Source organism: Micromys minutus, assembly GCF_963924665.1.
Source record: "Micromys minutus genome assembly, chromosome: 3".
Lineage (NCBI taxonomy): Eukaryota > Metazoa > Chordata > Mammalia > Rodentia > Muridae > Micromys > Micromys minutus.
Genome location: NC_137972.1, coordinates 33,431,633 through 33,453,107, shown reverse-complemented (window position 1 = coordinate 33,453,107; position 21,475 = coordinate 33,431,633). Strand labels below are relative to the sequence as shown.

The 21,475-nt window shown below is 44.5% G+C and overlaps 1 protein-coding gene across 3 annotated transcripts in view; it reads right to left on the bottom strand.

The window, feature by feature from the left end:
- The window catches only part of SRGAP3 (SLIT-ROBO Rho GTPase activating protein 3), a gene marked incomplete at both ends in the record, with an annotated part of 211,084 nt that overhangs the window by 67,705 nt on the left and 121,904 nt on the right, over positions 1-21,475 (bottom strand). For all 3 annotated transcript variants that reach the window (XM_080914537.1, XM_080914536.1, XM_080914538.1), the window contains one exon: positions 3,956-4,018. In XM_080914537.1, coding sequence (XP_080770663.1) covers positions 3,956-4,018 — 63 coding nt within the window. The remainder of the gene's footprint in view (positions 1-3,955; positions 4,019-21,475) is intronic.

Below are 21,475 nucleotides of genomic sequence, written 5' to 3'. Positions count from 1 at the left end.
TCAGAAGAAGAGAGAACTGGGAAGCACTGGGCTCTTCCTTTCTTCCAGCTCCTGGAGCACCACCAGCAGGCCACCATAAGCACAGCCAGAAGCTTGTCATTGGATGAGCCAGCCCCTTACCTGCATATCTGATGACAGGTGCTTCTGTCCAGCTGCCTTAACTTGTGGACAGAACAGGCAGCTATGTACACAGAACCTGCTGAATTCAGATCACCAGTACCTGAGTTCAAGGACACAGAGATGGCATTTTCCTCTCAGTCTCTAAGACTACCCAGTACTGTTCAGTCTACAAACCATGGGAAAACGTTCAGCCCCAGTTTTCACAGACAGAACTGAGAGGCAGAGTGATGTGCCACAGAAGCCACTTTCTAATGCTCACTCGACTTTTGCCTTTGAGCATTTAGTGAAACATTACATTACTCACCCAGCCAATACCTGACTCGAGAGAAGTCACACTGCAACAGGGGAACAGGCACAGACAAATGAAGGTAGGAGGTCTCTATAAAGCTACAACAAGGCTCAAAGCCCAGAGGTGGCATCTTTCTTAAAGATGCTAGGATTGGGCTTAGTTGGAATAAATGGGCATGACTCAAATAGACAGAGGATAAAAGCAGGCAGGCCACAATGGGGAGCTGCAATGGTAAGGAAGCAGAGAAGGTTTGGAGGAGGGGTGAGTATAAACAGTTTTCCTGGTTACTTTTTATCAAGGGAACCTCAACAGAAGAACCACCTTGGTCAGAGAAAATGTCTTGATTGGCAGTTGACATAGGAGGGCCCAGCCCATTGTAGGCAGCATCATCCCTAGGCAGGAGGGCCTGGACCATATAAGAAAGCAAGCTGAATATGAGCAAGCAGGCAATCTGGAGAACAAGGCAGCAAACAGTGGTTCTCTGTGGTTTCCACTTGAAGCTCCTACCTTGAGTTTCTGCCCTGACTTCCCTCAGTGATGGGCTGTGAGCTGGAAGTAAGCCAAAACAGATCCCCTTCTCCCCAGGTTGCTTTTGGCCAGGTTGTTTTTTATCATAGCACCCAGAAGCAAATCAGGACCTGCAAAATGAGATGCCCAACTGGAAGGTGGAGGGAAGGTTAGAGATCTGGAGCAGTGAGGAGCAGTGAGGTCCTGTGCCTGGAGCTGTGGTGCAGAACTGTTGTGGAAAAAATAATCCATACCCAGAGAGACTCACGGAGCATAGGAAAGACCTCACATAGGTAATAACCAGTGCAGGAAGATCCTCTACAGAATTCTAAGCTAGACGATCCCATTTATTCACTAGCCTTTCACACTTATCACTCACCCCACCCTTGGGAGTATAGACAACAGCCTATCTCACACCCACTAGGGGTGACATAATAATGATGGTCATGATTAGTGACATGCAGATTCTCAAGCATGCTATATACCCTGTCATACTAACTGTGCTTGACACGTATGATGGCCCTCTATAGCTGTGAACTCCACACCTGAGGAGTCAACCAACTGTATATAGGCTGAAACTATTGGGGAAGAAAGTTTTCCTACTAAGCACGAATTTTCCTTTTCTCATCACTAAATACCATGGAGAAGCAACTGCCTGCATAGCCGTGCCGCTGTATCTGCATAGTAAGCAGTCTGGGAACGGTTTCAAGTACCTGGAAGGATGTGTGACGTGACACCACTCTACACAGGAGACCTGAGCATCTGCAGAGTCCCCAGATCCATGAGACTTTCGGGAACCCACCTCTACAGAGACTGTGGAAGGATTTCATTGTTCTTTCCAATTGAAAATTAGATCTGACCCAGATTCTGACTTCAGAATGTCCGCCTTCTCTTTGCCTCTTTTCTCTGTACTACTAGGGTGAACCTAGGGCATTTCAGAAAGCTGGCAAAGAGCTCTACAACTGAGCTATACACTGAAGCTCATGTTTACCTTTATTATTATTATATTTTATGTGTTTATAGGACATATATTATAATATACATTTTATAGGACAAGCTCTCACTAAGTTGTCCAGGCTTTGCCCATCCTCTGTAGCCTGGACAGGCCTCAAATTTTTAGCCCTCCTTCCTCAGCTTCCTAAATAGATGGACCCACATGTCTGCCTCACTAGGTCCAGCTTTATTTTTAGTTTTGAGCAAAGTCAAAACACATCTAGGAGCTCCTTAGATGTAGGTTTAAGATGTAGGTAATGCTCAGGCATTACCGTAATTTCATTGCTGTTTTGAAGGTCAAAGATCCTACAAAAGGCATCATCAGGGAGAAAAGGGCTTGTTGGGCTGACACTGTCAGGACACACTCCATCACAGAGGGAACGTCAAGGCAGAAACTCAGTTGTCAGCCACAAAGCATCCACAGTTAAGAGCATAGAGACGGATGCCCCGTATTAACTGCTTGCACTTAAACTTGGCTGGCGTTCTTCTCTTTTAGACAGTTCAGGCTCCATACATGAGTGGTGTCCTCCATAATGTCTTCATCTGTCTAAAATGATCCACCGCAAATATTCCTGTAGACTAGCCTGATCTGGATAGTGCCTTGTTACGACTCTCTTCCCAGAAGACTCTAAGTTGTGTCTGGTTGGCCGTTAGAAATCTCCAATATGAGCCGGGTAGTGGCCGGACACGCCTTCGGTATTATCACTTGGGTACAAACGTAGGTAAGAGAGAGATGAAAGAGAAGACAATAGGTAGTATGAGCCCTTGAGTGGGTGTGGCTTCTCAGATGCTGCTCATCCAGGGTCTTTGCTTCCAACCCACGGCTATTCTGATCCCAGTGGATTCTCTCCAGCAGTTCTATGTTCAGTTGGCTTCACAGATCTGTACATTCTTTCACCAAGATAAGGCACCATCCCCTTATTTTACACCAGTTTTTTAAAAAGTCTTATTCTAGGTCCCCCACCTGCGGGGGTCTACAATGGGCCTTCCGCCTGTACAGGCCCTGGCTCTCAGCCCCTGAGAAACTCACTGCTACCACTATGGGTATAAATACAGAAATACAGTAATGACAAAGGGAAAGGGCTTCACACAGCCTACACATATTTACATGTTAAATTAGGACTTTTATAAAGAACCTCTAGGTACATCAAACATAACAATTCTACCCGGCATTTCACCTGGTCTACCCAACACTGTATCCTCAGGCCGTCAGTCCTCACCAAGAAGCCAAAGTCAGTTCTTGCCCTACAGCCTAGGCAGTGTGCTCTCTATCCCACAAGCATCCTCACATCTTATAAAGATTATTATTATTATTATTATCATCATCATCATCATCATCATCATCATTAATATATAAGCATGCTGTAGCTGTCTTCAGACACCAGAAGAGTGCATCATATCTCACTGCAGGTGGTTGTGAGCCACCATGTGGTTGCTGGGAATCGAAACCTCTGGGAGACCTGTCCGTGTTCTCAACCACTGAGCCATCTCTCCAGCCTCCATCCTCATTTCTAATGCCCATCTCTAGTGTGGTTAGGCCTTAGCTCCAAAGCAGGCAGCGAGCTCAGCTATGGCGTAAACTGTGATGCTCTCCACTGCAAACAGTCAGGCATACTCACCGTTTCACTTCAGGCTATTCTCAGAGCAGGGTTCTACAGTCAAAGACAAAGGGATCTAAACAAGCTCTGTGACCTTCCAAGGCCACAGTCACTAAACAGCACTCTCTGCCTGGAGCCTATGGCACCTGGCACCCAAGTCCATATTCCTACCCTCTGAAGACTTTACACCCATGTTCCTAGCCTCCGCTTCAGGACCTTTGTGTTCTTAAATAACACATCCTGTATCTGACAGATCACATTACTCTCTCCCACACTGTAATGTACTAAACATGCCCAGGACTCATCCCAAACACAAGGAATCAGGGATTGAGATTATGAGTCATTAAAAACTTTCATGATGACCCAACTGTCACTCCAAATTCTGACCCACCTCCCTCTAGTGAAGACAAGACCCAAAAAAGCAGACATGGTCTTGGGTAGAACTTACTGTGTAGAGCTCATTGGTCACCTTCAGCAGCTCCTCATGCATCTGCAGGCCAATCTCTTTGCTCTGGAATATGGAAGAACAAATGTCAGCCCATAGAAATAGTCTGGTTGTCCCCTCCAACACAAATTACTGAAAAGTAACACATATACTCCCAGCACCTTGATTTTAAAGTATGGCTTTAGAGCCATCAAGATAAAACCTTAAAGTTACTCTGTAGACATTTCATTATCGCTTCTCCTCAATTTAATGTATCACCACATCCTACTTTCAAACTGCCCAATCCTTTACACTTTGTAGCAGGAACTGGGGGTTCACACCCTATAATCCAGCTCTTCTTACGTCCTAATAGGAGCATGTATTGGTCTGCATTTGTCTCCCCAGCTCAGTTCTTCCAGAGAACCTTATCCCACCCTAACTCTACACCATGGATTATTCTTTGAGCTGATAAAGTCCCAGGCTGACTTAATGAGATAGAAAAAGCAGGACTTGTGTGATGAAGGAGAAGGTATTACTCCTACTAAGTGTGAGCAAAACTCTATATAGCCCAAGTTGGTACTAGCACGCATCTAGAGATAGAAAGAGAATGTTGCCTTAGAAAGGCAGAGTAAAAGAAACCTGGTTCCCTTCATTACTATCTAAGTACTGATTAATTAAAACATTGGAACTAGTCTTGAGTCTTCATCTACTTCTATGGCTTAATTGCTTAAGACATTTTACTCTTCATTTTCCTGCTACTTGTAGCCAGAGAATCCCAATGAACACAACCTCATCTTCAACCCCAGTTCTTAGAATAACACTTCCTCATTATAGACTCGGGGTTCTAAAGCTACCACTATTTGTCTAGGCTGGGGTCAAATCATGGAGTCTGATGGGGCTCTGACTTTATTTAGAATATAACTGGGAACCATTGAAGGCTTTTGAGTGGGAGAATAGGATGTTCTGGGTCATGCCTCAGAAACAGGAACTTGTACATAGAACCTGAACTAGTAGGGCTGGAGGGTATGTTCTTGTATTTCCTCAAGCCACCTTATGGGACCTGCTGAGCTTCAACTCATCAACTCCCGTGCATCTCCCAGAGCAGCCACAAAGTTGATGCTTGTCCAGAAGCCTTCAAAGCTTATTACTGTTTTTGGTTTTGTCTTTTTTATGGCTGGAGTTGGTTAGGAAAGGGAAGTATTCCCAATTACAGTTCCAAATACTACTGAGTAATGAACCCAAACCAAACATTCCATCAGGGACAAAAGGCCAAAACCAAGACAATCTTCAATAGGCCACCACACCCAGACCTTGGGGACCTAGTGACAACTGACCCTCGCTCTCCACATTTTTTGCATTATTTTCATGCCTGCAAAGGACACTGGATAGAAGTCACTTCCTTCACACACAAGGTTGAGCCAAAGAAGATTCAACCATCCCCACAGTCTTCCCTTCCTGTCAAACCAACAGTAGACTGAGGCTAGCCCGTCACAGGGCCAGCCATAAAGCAGGTATCTCCAGCTTTCTTTTGCTCAACAGCTAACCCCAGTTAAACTCCCCGAGGGACAACTAACTCTTTGTCATCATCCTAAGAATGGATGACAGGGTGTTGGGTACCCTACCTGCTTCTTCCTGGTAGTAATATCTACCTTTACCCTGAAGTTGTAACCACCACAGTCATTTCTAGATATTGCCTAATGTCATGGAGGGCTTAAACTATTCCCAAGCTAAGTACTGCTTTAGACAAGTCCTCCAGGCATCAGCTCCTCCAGCCTGCAGGAATATTCTGTTTGACCACTTGGTGATTCTAGAAAGTCTGAGCACTTTCCCAGCATATAACAATCAAGATTTTTCCCTTATAAGCCCCAATTTCAGCTACTCTAGGAAGACTAGATGGCCCAGTATTCCAAACTCTGCGCCAACTATGGAAGTCTCATGCTTTCTAGCTGGCCACAGGAACTGGGGCCTCACAGAGGTGTCTCAGTTTATGATTCTGAAACCAAGTCATTTTAGAGAGGAGTGGCCATCTGCACCTCTGGGTGCTCCTAAGGATGGCATCTGTTGGGCCAGGACATTTGGCATGTAAATGAACCTTTCATCCAGCATTCATTGCACCCTCAGGTGCTTCCAACTTACAGCTATGGGCTACATGCACACCAGGAAAACTATGAATCCAACTCAAGTCAGAAACTTGCTCAAAACATGAGAAAAATTATTTTTAGATTTTTTTTTCTGTAACTTAACTGTATAGGTCTCAGTCTTGAATGCTCTACACATTGTGTAGCAGTCCCCAAAAGGTAGGAGCTTCTGAAGAACATGGACAGCCTTGTGACTACTCAGCAAACCTAAGTACCATGACCCACATGGATTCATGGCACCCTGAGACTATGCTTGGGCCTATGATATCTCTTCCAGTTTCTCCCTGGCTTTGGGTCCCACATGCATGGAATATTTAGTAGAAACCTGTCTTCGAATCTTTTTTTTAAATTTAATTTAATATATATTATATTAAATATATATATGTATATATATATACATACACACACACACACACACACACACACACACACACATATATATATATATATATATATATATATATATATATATATATATATATATATATATGTACACTGTAGCTGTCTTCAGACACTCCAGAAGAGGGCATCAGATCCCATTACAGTTGGTTGTGAGCCACCATGTGGTTGCTGGGAATTGAACTCAGGACCTCTGGAAAAATAGTCAGTGCTCTTAACCACTGAGCCAACTGTCCAGCCCAGCTTCGAATTGTTTGTTGAATGTGTTTCACCTACATGTGAAAGCCAGGTCACTAGAAACAGGCCTCTGGGTGTGAATGGATGCTTCACGGAAGAGGAAATGGTGAAATACAGGTTAAATGAAGGGAAGAAATAAGAACACTGGGAGGTTTAAGGGAAGGTCTAAGCGTAGAGGTGAATGGGGGATGAGAAAATGGGGCACCAGCCAAAGGCTTATCCAAAATGAAGGCCACATTAAAAACTATATGGAAAACTCCAATCTTATAACACAAGAAAAAAGTCCAATTAGTTTAGATGAGAGAATACAGAAGTGATGAAGGGAGACAAAAGAAACATCTGAGCAAAAGGTTTAAATGTGGAGAGAGAGACTGTGGAGAGGAGAGCTTAGGAGTTAGCCAAAATTAAGGATACACGGCCTCCCCCATCAAAGCGCTCCATTTCTTAAAGGAGTTTGAACACAAGGACCCTGCATGGGTGGACAATGCTGTTTCCAGAATATATACATTATTAAAATGAAAATCCCAGTACCAAGCATGGGCTACTTCTCCACCAGTTTTTAGTCAAGAAGGCCCCAAAGTCCTCCCAATCAGCACATGCTATTGCTATTGCTCCTGGTTGCCTATTAAAACTACATGGTAAGGTCATACTGATGAAGACATCATCCACTTTAGAAGGCAGACACAGAGAAATTAACCTCAAGCTGACCAGAAAACTCTCTCCCTGCTGCTAGTTTACATAGTAACAGAAGGTGCTATGTAGGATACTGGGGGAGAAAAGCGGTGGTCTTACTCAGCATTGGACACTGCATACCATAGTACTGTCCTGCTGGAAATCTGTGCTGATACAATAGGGTATGATGGTGACAGGGGTAAAGCAACTGTCCTCTGAAGTTCAGTGTTGAAGTGAGACCAGTTCCATAGGAGGGACTCTGTGCCCAGTTCTGTGTCAAAAGCCCATAACAGAGGAGATTTCAGACACTAAGGAATAACCTACTGCTATTATTTTCTTAAATGATCACACTGTCTAGCTACATTCTAAATATTTATGTTTATAGCAACAAATTTGTGTTGCTCTCAACTTTGGTCATGGGAGCTTCTTTTCGCAGTGGGCTAATGCAGAGTCTCATAACTGGTCAAAACGCCAAGCATAAGTAACTCTGAGTGCCCACCTATGGGTCACAATCCAGGGTCACTCCAGAATCTTTCAAATTCTGAGGTTCAAATAAATGAAATCGAACAAATACAATGCAATAGCAAACCCCACCACCCTTGCGGTCCTAGGACCTGGTACATCCTTCTACTGGCTTCCATCGTTTGGCTTGTTCGCCCATCAAATCACAAACTTATGACTCACGAGGGCTCCATATTCTTATGTCTGGAGCATGTGAGCACTGACCATCACCCAGAACTGCTGTGTTCTCCCTTATGTCCAGAGCAAAGGTGTGTCCCAGAGTGTGTGGACCTATCCGCTCCTCCTGGAAAGTCGATGTACCCAGAACTCATCAGCTCCAACCAATAAACAGCCAGCTCCTCCTAGATGGGTCTTATGTCACCAAGAGCAAGGCTCTACATGGTATTGCCTCATATCCTTTCCTTAGAACACCTTCCTCAGCCTGCCCACCTTCCACCCTGACCTTAGATAATCTTCTATCGCTAGTAGGTTGCTTCTCCCTGTTCTGAGCCATTCCCTTAGGCTGCCCCTTTCCTCAGAATTAACAAGTGTCTCCTGCTGTTGCAGCTCCAGATGGAACCATTCCTGCCTAAGCAGCAAACCTGGCCTCGTGGGCACCCCACACCCTCCTCCTCTTCTAACTCAGCGTCTCCAGGGGGACGTTTTTGACTCAGAAAGCTTCTTTTTGAGAGCTGCTAAAATAGCTGGCCCGAGGGCACCCAAGGATTCCTCACAGATGTGCTTTGAATGTGCAAAGGTCCCATAGGGTCGTGTAGTGGAGCTTGCTTCCCAGCCGATGGCACTCTCAGGGAAGGTTGTGAAGCCCAAGGAGGTAGACCCTTGTAGCAGTGAGTGGGTCATCCAGAGAGGGCCGTGGGGTGTTATAAACTAGCCCTGCTTCCTGCCCTCTCTGCTTCCTAAATCTGGTGCAGTGTGAGTGATGGCCTTACACTCCTGACCCTGTGCCTTCCCCACCACGACAGAACACATTCCATCTCAAACTGTAGCTAAAGTAAACCCCTTTTCTCCAAGTGGCTTCTTGCTGGGTATTTGATCACAACAATGAGAAAGTAACTAACGTAGCTATGAAACAGTGACTGACATGATCAGGATAGAAGTTTCTGGATCTCTGGTGCTGCTACTACTAGTAGTAACCACATTAAGCAGGTCCCTGATATCCTCATTCATAACAGTGTTTAGTGCTATTGCTACGGTACATATCACTGGAGATAATGACAGCATTAGCTGTGTTTCTGGTCCACCTGGTGCATGCTGATCACTACACTGTTCTCAGGTGCCTGTGTGAGCCTAGATCGGTTGTTTGGGGGACATCATTGGCCCACTGTTACTACAACAGTGCAATGACTATTCCTGATTGTCAACTTGACTATATCTGGAATGAACTACAATCCAGAATTGGATGGCTCACCTGTCATCCAGAACTTGAGGCTGGAAGACACAGGTTTCTGACCCAGATCTTGGCATGGAGATCTTGAGGCATAGTGGCCAAAAAAAAAAAAAAAGCTTAGGCCCAGGCAAGGTGGTACACATTTTTTAATTCCAGAAGACTAAGGCAAGGAAATCTCTAAGGACATTGTCAACCTGGACAAAGCAAGTCCCAGATCCAGGCGTGATGGTACACACCTTTAACTTGGGCCACACCTTATTCTGGAGACACATGTAAGGACATTGGAAGAAGGAAGATTCACTCTTCTATGACTGCTTGCACCTACTTGGCAACACATCTGTTGGAACCTACTTCTATAGAAGATCAGCTGAAACACCCAGCCTCATGGGACTGAGTAACTACTAGATTCTTGGACTTCCCATTCACAGCTGACCGATATTGGGTTAGTTGGACTGTAGACTATAAATCATCACAATAAATCCCCTCAGTATAGAAAGACATTCCATAAGTTCTGTGACTCTAGCGAACCCTGATTAATACAGACGGTAAGCATGCTGTTCTTAGTCTTTCTATTCTATTGCCTCTATGAGAAAGTCCTCCCTTTTTCTTTTTTGTTCTTTGTTGTTGGTGTTGTTGTTGTTGGTGGTGGTAGTGGTGGTGGTAGTGTTGTTGTTGTTGGTGGTTTGGAAATATTTAAAAATAGCCCTAGTACACAGATGTCCCTATGCCTTGTTCTAGAAAGCATACTAATATTTACAAGGCTGTGCTTCTGGTCATTGTAAATATTAGATGACATCTTGTAGAATCAGTTACCATGAGTGACTAGATTCCCTACCCAACCCCTGGCTTTCCTGCAAGCAGAAACGGTATAGAACGCTAAGCTGTATGTCTGTGGGCATAGAACTTATCAGAAGTAATCTTTCTTGGCTATATCCTGATGGTGGCTGACAATTTTCCAATTGCTTTCTTTTTTCTTTTTTCTGCTAGAATCTCTTACAGATAAGGAACTAATATCTGACCGTAGGAGCCCCCTGTACTGGGAACATGCAAGGCCAGTTTCTTATGAAGACTTTCAGCTGATCAGTTCTCAGTTTGGTGTTGTCTCCCTCTCAGTGTTAGCTTCAAGCCTGTGGATGCTCTTAGGCTCATGTGCTCCACTGGAAACACTACCAGTCATTTACAACCACTAAGTCACGGACCCAAGACATTTCTTTAACTCCCTACCACTGCACAGCATGATCTTCTGCTTTGTTTGCATTGTTTGTGGTGGAGGAAGAATGAGAATTACATTAGCATTTCAAAAATGCCTTACTCATATGTTCACCCATCCACCCATCCATCCACCCATCTATCTACCTACCCACTCATTCATCCACCCATCCATCCACTCAACCACCCATCCATCCACTCATCCATCCATCCATCTACGCATTCATCTACTCATCTACCCACCCATTTATCCACCCATACACTCATCCATCCACCCATCCATCTATCCACTCATCCATCTATCCATCCATCCAACCATCCATCCATCTATTCATCTTCCCACTTATCTCATATCCATCCATTCACCACCCATTCCCCATCCAGCCAAGCACATAAATATTCACTCATTCATTCACCTATCCATCTATCCACCCACTGAACTAGACATTTATCCACCTACCCACCTACACTTCCACCTCTCTACTTACCCATTCATCAGTCCTTCTGCTCCCCTACAGATCCACTCATTTGTCTACTCTTCCAACCTCCCATCTACTCATCCTTCCTTCCTTTCCATTTTCATATCACCTTCCCTAATCCACCCAGAGAGCACTCTATCACTACTGTGCTGTAAGAGAATGTGTGTAACGGCATGTAGCTTCCCCACTTTGGTTCAGCATTTCTGCTTTCAAAGATATCACATGTGTGCATAAAATTAGTCACCTTTCAGTGTGACTTTGAGCACTTCACTAGTAAGATAGACTCATTGAGTGAATGAATCTCAGTCAAGAATTTTCAGTGGGTCTTTGGTGTATAGAAAACACAGCCCCAGCCCTCTGTCTGACACTGAGGAGCCTTCCTGACCCAGCTTGTTTCAACTGACTTTTACCCTCACTTGAAACTCTCCAATATTTAAAACAAAACAAAACAAAACAAAAAGCAAAATACACACTACTTAAGCTTAATAATTATTAAAATTTGGAGCCACTTTTTCTTCTCTGAAACTATTTAGAAAGTGAAATGTTAGACAGCTGAAGTTTTCTTGCATTCTTCCCAACCCCTTATTCTTCAGTGACGGACCTATAGTTGGTGTCTGCTCTACGGGCCCACAGCCACCTAGATTTACCATCATATTTTCAAGTTTTACCCAAATTTTTACTACCAGATGTAGAGCCTTGATCTGAATTATCAATGACTGTTCTAGCATGCTATTGCCATAGCTGTTTAATTAACCATTTACTTACTGGGTGTCGGGATTCCTGGAGCTGGACATAGAGAGGGTTGTGAGCCACCACATGGGTGCTGAGAACTAAATCCAGGTGCTCTGCAAGAGCAACCAGTACTCTTAGGATCTCTCCAGCCCACAGAACAGAAGCTTAATAAGGAATTTCCTTGGGTAAACAGTGGACATGTCTGTGGGGCATCATCTTAATTTTTCATTGCCCCGGCCCCCTGTGGGCAGCATATTCCCTAAGAGGGGACCTGAACTGTGTATGAGCAAAGGAAGCTAGACCAGGATAAACAAGCGGGCAGCATCAATCCCCATCTTCTCTCTGTTCTTGACTGTAATGTAGCTGGGGATCCTTGCCTTGATTTCCCTGAGATTACAAACTGTAGCCTACAGCTGTTAGCCAAATATTAAAGTGTTTATAGAAAAAAAAATCTCCATAAAAAGTTGTGTGTGTGCAGATGGCTCAGAACATCTTTGGGTTATTTTTAAAAATGGAATTGCTTGGTTGTGGTCTGTAATTTTTCTTCTATTAATAATAGGCCATTTACTTCCTCCATTGATACTGGACAATTTACATTCCTATGACAATCCCTGATGCATTATATGCCGGTCTCCTCCAGGGACTTTGACAATCCACCTGCCATCAAGCTGTATTTCAAGCATCTTCTGCCTATCAGTTTGAGTGTCCTTTCTTAATTTTTAGTACTGCAGCTACATTGTTTGTGTTTGCCTCTTACCCATGATCCAATTGGGCTTGTTTTTGCTCCTTCCTTATACATTTGTAAAAGCTGATTTTATTTTCTGGGTATTAAAATTTTATTAATTCTGTGAAGACCAAATATCTCCTCCTTGTCTCAAATGCATTTTGCCTATCAGTCTGTTGCTTTGTTTGTTGTTGTAGGGTCAGGTTTTTTTTTATTATATAATAGAATTTACTAATATTTTTCTTTTGGAGTATATATAATTCTTTTTGAAATTTACTGTGTTGAAGAGATGGTTCAGCAGGTAAGAGTACATACTGCTTTTACAGAGGCGCCAAGTTGTGCTCCCAACTCCCTCAATTCCCTGTTATCTCAGATCCAGGAGATTGATACCCTCTTTTGAACTCTACAGGTATTGACACTCAATATACATATATCATAAATTAATCTTTCTTCTAAATTTCTTTAATTATGTATGATTTTATTTATTTTATGCATATAAGTGTTTTGCACATATATACATGTATATGTATGTATGTATGTATGTATGTATGTATCTCACATGCATGCCTGATGCCATCAGATGTCTGTAGAAGGTGTTAGCTCCCCTGAAACTGAAGTTACGAAAGATCATGAGCTACTGTGTGGGTGCTGGGAACTGAACCCACGTCCTCTGTAAGAGCAGGCATTGCTCCTAACTGCTAAGCCATATGTATCTCTAGCCCAAACTACAATAAAGTTAGAAATTTAAAATAATAAAAAGCTATTAAAAATATTTGAAATGGCTAGGCATGGTAGCTTATATCTTTAACCCCAGCCTTGGGAGGGAGAGGCAAGCAGATTCCTGTTAGTTCAAGGCTAACCCACTCTGCATTGCAAGCTCCAGGCCAGCCAAAGATACATGTTGAGACCCTGCCTCAAAAGCAAAACAAAAACATTTGAGATGAGAGGAAGAAGCGCATAATTTTGAATATTATGTAAAATGAAGGAATTACAATGGGAACTATAAAATATGTATATCTGAACAGTAATGACAGACCATTACCGAAACTCTTGGGATGTGGCTAATTTGTGCATCAAGGGCATTAATCTGCACTCTCTCCTCTCTCCTGATGTATGCATCTTAATGACATTTCCTCACTGATTTGGCTTGGCACACAGAAGTGTTCTTAACATGCGCATATTAATCTTGTGAGCAGTCACAAAGCAGGAAGTGTGATTTGCTAGTGGTGCTGGTAAACCCTCTTCATCAGGTTGTGGGGGTCTTTAGTGCTCCCAATTTCCCCATTTTTTTTTCCTTAAACAGTAAGAAGTTAGAAATCAAGGGTATCTTTTCCTCCGTGCGCTACAGGCTAGAGGTCCTAGTCAACATCATAAGGTTAAAAAAAAAAAAAAAAAAGAAACATGAGGTTATAAAAAAGGAAGACAAAGCCACCATCCTTTAGAAGCAATTGGTGTCTTCCTTAGATTTGTTTAACCTGTGCTCCCTAAGAAAACCTTCCTAGCATCCTGTCTCCAGTCTTCCCAAAGGCCTACAAGCAGCACTATTATTCACTAGCACGAGCTCATTGCCCACTGTGTACGAGGTGGGCATTTCACAGCATCTATTAATTGTGCAGTCATAGGAGGAAGATGTCCATCAGCTCCGCTTTGAAAATGAGAAGGCAGACTGCGGTGGAGCTCAGCTGTAGTGCTGGGCTGCCTTTCCCACTGATCTTAGCATCTCTGGTTTTCCCCAAAGCTCCGTGTATTTGTCAAGGCCACTTAACACTCAAGCTCCCCTTCAGGACTAAGAAACCTCCTAGGAAATGCTACTGTAGGCTGAAGAAGCCCTGCACCCTTCCCTCCCGCCCCACACACTCCTAGAGACAATCACCAACCAACGAATAGTCAAGCCAATGCAGGGCCATCTCAGCTTCTCGATGAGTCGACCACACACTTTGTCCTTTGAAGCCACTGCCCCCATCCCCTTCCTTTTGTAGGTGGGACCCCAACCCAATCTGCACTGGGCTTCTGTCTGAGAGTCTACTTCCTGTGGAAGCCAAGCTGTGATGGGCTTTAACTATCCAGGTTTGCTACAGTACTGAATCCCCAAATATCATACCTTCTTGGACCTCCCTCTGAAAGAACTTGGGTAAGGATGACCACCCCTCCCCCTGCATCCAAACAAACCATTTCTTCAACTTCTGTACTACCCTGTAAGCTCCCCAAGAGAGGCCATTGTTTGGACTATTTCTGGTCTTGTTCATCACCTGTCTCTACCACTGAGTTGGACATTAAGCTAAAGCCTCCACCTTCTTGAGTTCCTTTTCTGTAAAATGGGGTAATGACAGTATCTTCCTCTCTGACTTACAGAATTCAGAGCACGTAGGGCCCTTAGGGCCTTGTATAGAACAAGCGCTCACTGATCCTCTCTCTGCTATAATTCTTTATCTGCCATCATAAGAGCACTGGCCTATGAGTACTAAACGACTGGAAAAGCCTGCTGAGGTCTGCCTCACAGGCTGTCTCCCTAGGAGACAGAGGAGGCAGGCTGAGGTCCCTCATCTCTTTGTTCTCCCTGCGCCAATGCAGACCTCACTGCTGGACCCTGCAGCTTGCAAACCCTCACTCTCTCCTGCAAGGGAAAAAAAAATTGAAAAATAAACTTGGCTTTGAATCCAAGGCCATGGCTGCTTTTGATCTCTGTTACAAAGCAAAGCAATTATTGGACACAAAAGCCTTGATTTATTTATGAAATGCGACGGACATCTTCGAGGCGGGGACGAGAAAACTCACTCAAGAGCAAGTCCTTGTTGCCACACAGTGAATGGCTGCTTTCAAACACTGGCCCCCCAAACGCCCTCTCGGCTCTGCTAAGAGTCTCTCCTCATTAGTGCTTCAGAATGCTGCAGCTTCCAGCAATCAAATTCACATCACGGCCAGGGCAAGTAATTAAATTCTACAGGCATCGGAGTGCAGAATAATGGACGGCTATTGTTAAGGAAGCTGAAGAAAGCAGACCAAGGCTGCGAATGGGATGGGCCTCAATACCTAGTCTCAGAAACAACCGGGGTGAGAGGAATGAGCATGACACACAGTGACCCCCCCCCCCAGCTGGTGTACCATGAAGGGGTAGATTCACAGCTGAGTCAAATACCTGGGTTTGGGGAAGACTATGCCCTTAGCAGACATGGGCCTCAGTTGCCTTATCTGTAAAACAAGGAGGCTACACTGGAAGTCCTTCCCAGGCTCATTTCCACAGTCAGCTTAGAACTGGTTAGAAATGCAGATCCCCAAACCCACTGAATCCACAACTGTGATGGCGGAGCCCAGCAATGTGCACTCACTGGCAGGTTATGTTTAAGGGTAAGACCTCAAAATCAAAGGCTAGGAAGATAAAATAAAGGAGTCAATACAATGTATTGGACAACATTAGGGAGGTTGGGCAGTGGGAAACACTGTTTTGTATGGTTTGTGTTTGGATTTTGTGAGACAGGGCCTCAAGTAGCTCAGGCTTGTCTAAAACTCACTGTATAGCTGAGGCTGGCCTTGAACTCCTGATTTTCTTGTCTCCATCTAACCTGTGGGACAAGACCCGTTTGGGGAGGCCACCAGAAAACAGAAGTGTATGATTCACAACAGTAGCAAAATCACAGTTATGAAGTAGCAACAAAAATAATTTAATGGTTGGGAGTCACCACAACATGAGGAACCATATTAAAGGGCCGCAGCATTAGGAAGGTGGAGAAGCACTGTGAGAATGTAATGAGAACCAAGCAGATTGTGTTTAAGAGCTGATCTGCTTAGATTGCTGTTTATACCTCAGTTCTGGTGTATCTCTGACCTCCGCCTTGATCTATTCTGCCTGCTGAGCTCCTGCCTTGCTTCAGAGCTCCAAACTCTCTTTCCCCAACTGCAAGACTCATGTTTACCCTTCAACACCAACCCTCAAGTCACCCTCATGTCTAACTCATTCTCAAGCTTAGCTCCACTTTCTACATCCCAAGGGAAAAGACTCAAACACAGAGCCAACACATTGTCATTAGAAGATACATAGGTCACTTTTCTATTGTTATGATAAAACACCATGACCAAACAACTTAAGAAAGCAAGTATTTAATTGGGTTTATGGTTGCAGCAGGTTAGAATCTGTGGTGGTGGAGTGCAGGCAAGGTGGCAGAAACAGCTGAGAACTCACATCTTTAACCACAACAGGAGACAGAGAGAAGGAGCCTTTTGAAACTTCAAAGCCTGGACCCAGTCACATACTTCCTTCAGTAAGGCCACACTTCCTAATCCTTTCCAAACAGCAACCAACTGGGGACCAGGGATCAAGACTTACAGGAGACATCTCATTCAGCTCAACACAGAAGGTAACAACATGAAAAAGTTATGATATGGGCCTTTCCAACAGAGTTCATGCCTTCTGAAAAAGCTACCTGCTTGCTGCCCCCCCCCAGCCCCCGCCAATCCCTCAAGTCATTTGGCCAGAATCTAATGAGATAAAGTTTGAAAAGGGTCAAACATGGGTGGGGGGAGGTGCCAAAGTCAGGCCAGATTCACAGAGCATTGATGCAAAAACTATCTGGAGGTTTCAGCTGAAACATTACCATTGAGTTGAAGGGTTGAGATAGCCCTTTCGACTGAAAGCTAGTCAGTCCTTTCTCCTGAATGCCTCTCCCCATGAACTACTACAGGTCAAAGGAACTCAGCGCAGCCCATAGTGAGAAGCTTCAGGAGAAACCACAAGCAAATGGTAGTGAAGATTCAAGTGAACAGAAATATTTCACTCCAGGAAGCAAAGACCTTGGCGGATTATCTTGATTCCTGTCCCCAAGCAATGAACAAGTTTCTGTGTTTATTGGATATTTGTAGCCCTCAAGGGTGCCACCAAAACAAAACTTGTAATATTTCATTTCTGCATCGAAGGACTGTCTATTGATCACAGCTGTCCTCAGATAGACTGAGCAGTCCTGTGAGGTAAGGCACATCCTTTGTTGAGGGACATCTAGTTAAATGTGGTAGAAGGACAGGAAGAGAGAGCTCAGTGGCCATCTATTATCTCTTCATCCTCATAAGGACACCCCAACTTTTCTTGGGGAGCCACCCTCACCCATCCTCAGCTCTGTGGATCAGCAGACTTGAGCACCTCTTGCTCCAGAGATGAGCATCTACCTACACTTAGTCAGGGAAGAGAGCTTCTTGACCACAGACACAAGGTCATTGGTCATCACATGACTGTGCTGGGCCAATCAGCCCTTAGAAGATCTAATGCTAGACAAAAGGACTTAAAACAGATAAGATATAAGCCTGGAGCTGCTGGGAGCCACCTGCTCATGAGAATGAGACAAACTAACTTTTAACAAAGGCTCCCTTTCAGTCTTCTGGAAAAGAGGAACAGATACCAGAGCCACATGGCAAAAATACAGACTATTTTCTGGTAATAATATCTGTGTCCCAAATACCCCCATGCCTGAAGCCAAGGTTATCTTGGAATTTCTGTTATCCACAGCCATGGGCCCTGGTCATTTCAGATTGCCTCTAGGATCTCCTTCAGTCTCACATGGGTCTGTCTGAGCCAGACCACTGCCCTTAAAGCCAGCCCATCACCATGAACTTCTGAATGACTTTCCCTGGTGGGGATTGAGTGCAGTGTTAGTCATGAATACTACCCAAGAGTTCAGTCTCTGGGCTACATCTCAAACCTCTTTGATACTGAACTGGGTAGAGGGGGTCACAGTCTGTAACTGTCAGGGCCAGCAACCTGCCCTTAACAAAGCAGTAAAAACGTCCAAATGAAAGGTAGGAAGCAGAAAGAGAAGATTTATCAATGTTGGCCACTTTGAGAAAAGGGACAGAAGATCCAGAACAACCCTGGGGTTCGGAAGTGAGACGGCCATTTAAAGAAAGAGCTAAAGCTATGCTGTCCTATCTCAGGTGTGGTTTTACCCACTGACACAGCTCTGTCTGGGATTCAGTCTTACCCGACAAGTTGTTAGTAAGTTGTGATGAAATCTCTTTCACGGAGACAAATGTACACAGACGTGCATGTGTGTGAGCACACACACACACTTTTTTCTTTTGCCAGCTTGAGAAATCTGCTAGCTGGAGAAATCCTTATTTCTTTGGGGTTCATTGTTTCATTGGTCTGGACTGAGAGTCACAACTGTCTCTTTCGAATATCTTTATTCTGACAGGCCACGTACACACCTTTCTGTTTTTGAAACTGGATCTCACTAAGTTCACTGGGTTAACCTTGAATTTACTCTGTGGCCTGAGTTGGCCTTGAACTTGAACTCATGCTGACTCAGCTTCCTGACCAGCTGGACAACAGATCTTGGGGTTCTGGAATTTGTGGTGCTGCCATTTCTTAGAACAGAGTCCCCAAGGTCAGAGAGCGGTTAAGAGCAATTTTGTCTCCTGCAGAGGACACAGGTTCAGTTCCCAGCACCCACATGACAGCTCCCAACTGCCTATTAAACCCGCTCCAGATAATCTAGTTCTCTCTTCTGCCCTCCACAGGCACTGACTGCGCATGCTGCACATATACACATGTAGGCTAAACTTTACGCACATAAAACAAGAAGTTCAAAAATAACCAAGTAAAAACAATATGAACAAACAGACAACAAAACCCCCAGACTCTATGAAAGGAAGCGTGGGGAATGATGGGAGAATGAGAATCAAGTTAAACAGCATGCTGCTCTCTGTGAAGATGGCAGACGGGACAAATATTTCAGGCCCATGGAGGCCACTCCTGACCTCCTGCAGCTCCACTGCCACAGCAAGACTGGGTGGGTGGTCTGGAAACCCCTACCAAGCACTAGGGTCCTAGGGTGGCTACAAGTCTCCATATTAGGAACCATTAATGAGCCTCCATTTCTTGAGTGGGGTTTCAGTGCTGTACCTTCTGTTGGCATCTGACCTGCCTCTGCCTTCTAAGTAGTCCTTACTATAGGTATTGTACCAGACCCACTTCCCAGATGAGAAAACTGAGGCTTACAGAGACTGGCTAGGGTAGTCAGTGAGACAGTGCAGGAACAAACTCTAAAAGTTCTGTCACACTGATGGAAAGGTGCTAAAGCCACATTTGGGCTCTCCTTAAAATGGCTCAAGGCTTTCTCCCATCCACATAAAATGAAATACATCTCTCCATCGCTTGTCCTGGCCTTAGTCCATAAGTGGTTGAGGTAGGTGCGGGAACTCTCTCAGGAGCTCGGAGCTTAGCTCTGAGTTCTGTATAATGTGGACAAAACAAAGGGGCCTTGCTGGGCTAAATCAGCCAGGCACACTTGTCCCTGACACTCTCCAGCCCACAGGGGCCAACTCACTTTCTTTGTTCTACAGGACAGGCCTGATAACGAGGCAGCCAGGGGCCCAGCTGTGGACATCTTTCATTATTTCCTGCCCTGTTACCCTCCATCACAAGTGAGATGCTGTCAGACCAAATGAGAGCCGCAAAGATCTATCTCCCTTGTCCCGGGCTCAGCCCAGGAAAAAAGAGCCTTCCTTTCCTAAAGGCCTTGACAACCCTTTCTCCCTAAGTCAGCCCCACCTGGGAAAAGGCTGCAACAGGAACAGCGGGCGAGGACCATGCTGGGACTAGGACTCCAAACCAGCAGACAGCTAGAGCTTCTCAGCTGGTCTCTGTGAAGCACTGTGGGATTTTTTTTTTTTTTTTTTGGACACTGTGTTTAACTTTCTAATTATGTTTGCTTATGCAAATATTAAACTCAGACCACATTTCCTAAACACAGGATCAAGAGGAAACTCGGGACGTATTGTGAGGTGGGAGGACATAAGCCTGTGGCTAGTGTTCTGCAGGTGTCATTCTCAAAACAGACGATCCAAGCTCAGACCTTAGAGAAGTGATTCTGCTATAAGTCACCTTCCTTGTGTGTCTAGCAGTGCTGGGTCACCAGGCCACCAAATCGGTACCTGAGAAGAAGGGCTGAGCTACAATGTGTTACCATCTCTGCTGGCCTAAGGTCACAGCCAGCTTTGAGCAAGGGCAGAGCAGCCGGTACTGCCAAGTCCTTCCAGGGTGCTTCCAACCCATTTTACAAGTGAGAAACTGAGGCCCAGTCCATTTAAGTCATAAGCCTAAGGATACATAGATCACAGGAGAATGACTTATCCCTGTCTGACACTCGCTGGAATGGCCAGTGGGCATTTCACACAAGAGGAAACCAAGGCACAAGCTTAAGCCACAAGTCTGAAGATATACAGGACATACAGGTTTTTAAAAGGATACTACCAGGATTGTTCTCCTTCTTAAATGTTAAGGACTATAGTTTCCAGCTGAGGTCTTTCCACACAGGAAAGCATGTTTGGACTTCACATAGGTCCCAAGGAGCAGCTGGTGTCAGCCTCATTCAACAGACTGAGAGGATAAGGCTACATGACACACCCATTCTACAGAAAATTCAATTCTTCACACATTTACACTCAGCCTCCACTGAGCCAGGCATTGTGACGGAAGCTCTGGACAAAGGCTTCAGGGAACATCAAAAGTGACAGTTTTCTTTACCCTTGGCTCCTGGACAGTTCCCTGGGTAAATCCTTTCTTTTAGCAATGGGTGTTCCACCAGAGTCTTAAAGTAAATCAGCTTTCCTGTGATTCTCATTGTGGGAATTGACCCTAAGTAACAACAGATAAGGGGGAAAAGCTCACGGTGGGCCTTTTATAACAATAGAAGAGTGGCAGTTACCCAAGTGTTCATCAGAAAGAGATCAGGTGCGTAGGTCTGGGTAAGCCGATATAACAAAATGCTATGCCATCATTCAAAATAGAAGGAAGCATTTTCGGCATGGGAAAATTTCGACAGACAGCATTATATAAGTCTGGTAGGTGACATAAGTGTGCAGCAAAATCAAAACTGTGGCATGATCTTACACAGGGGGAAATGTATATGCATTCTAGAAGGTATACAAATTATTAAAACATTCAAGGAGATATATTTGTATAGGTATACCTAAACTTTTAAAATTTCAAAGTGATTGATAAATTTTCTGTTGGTTTCTATTTCAGGGCTCACATCTGCCTCCATTTTCCCAGACTGCCCA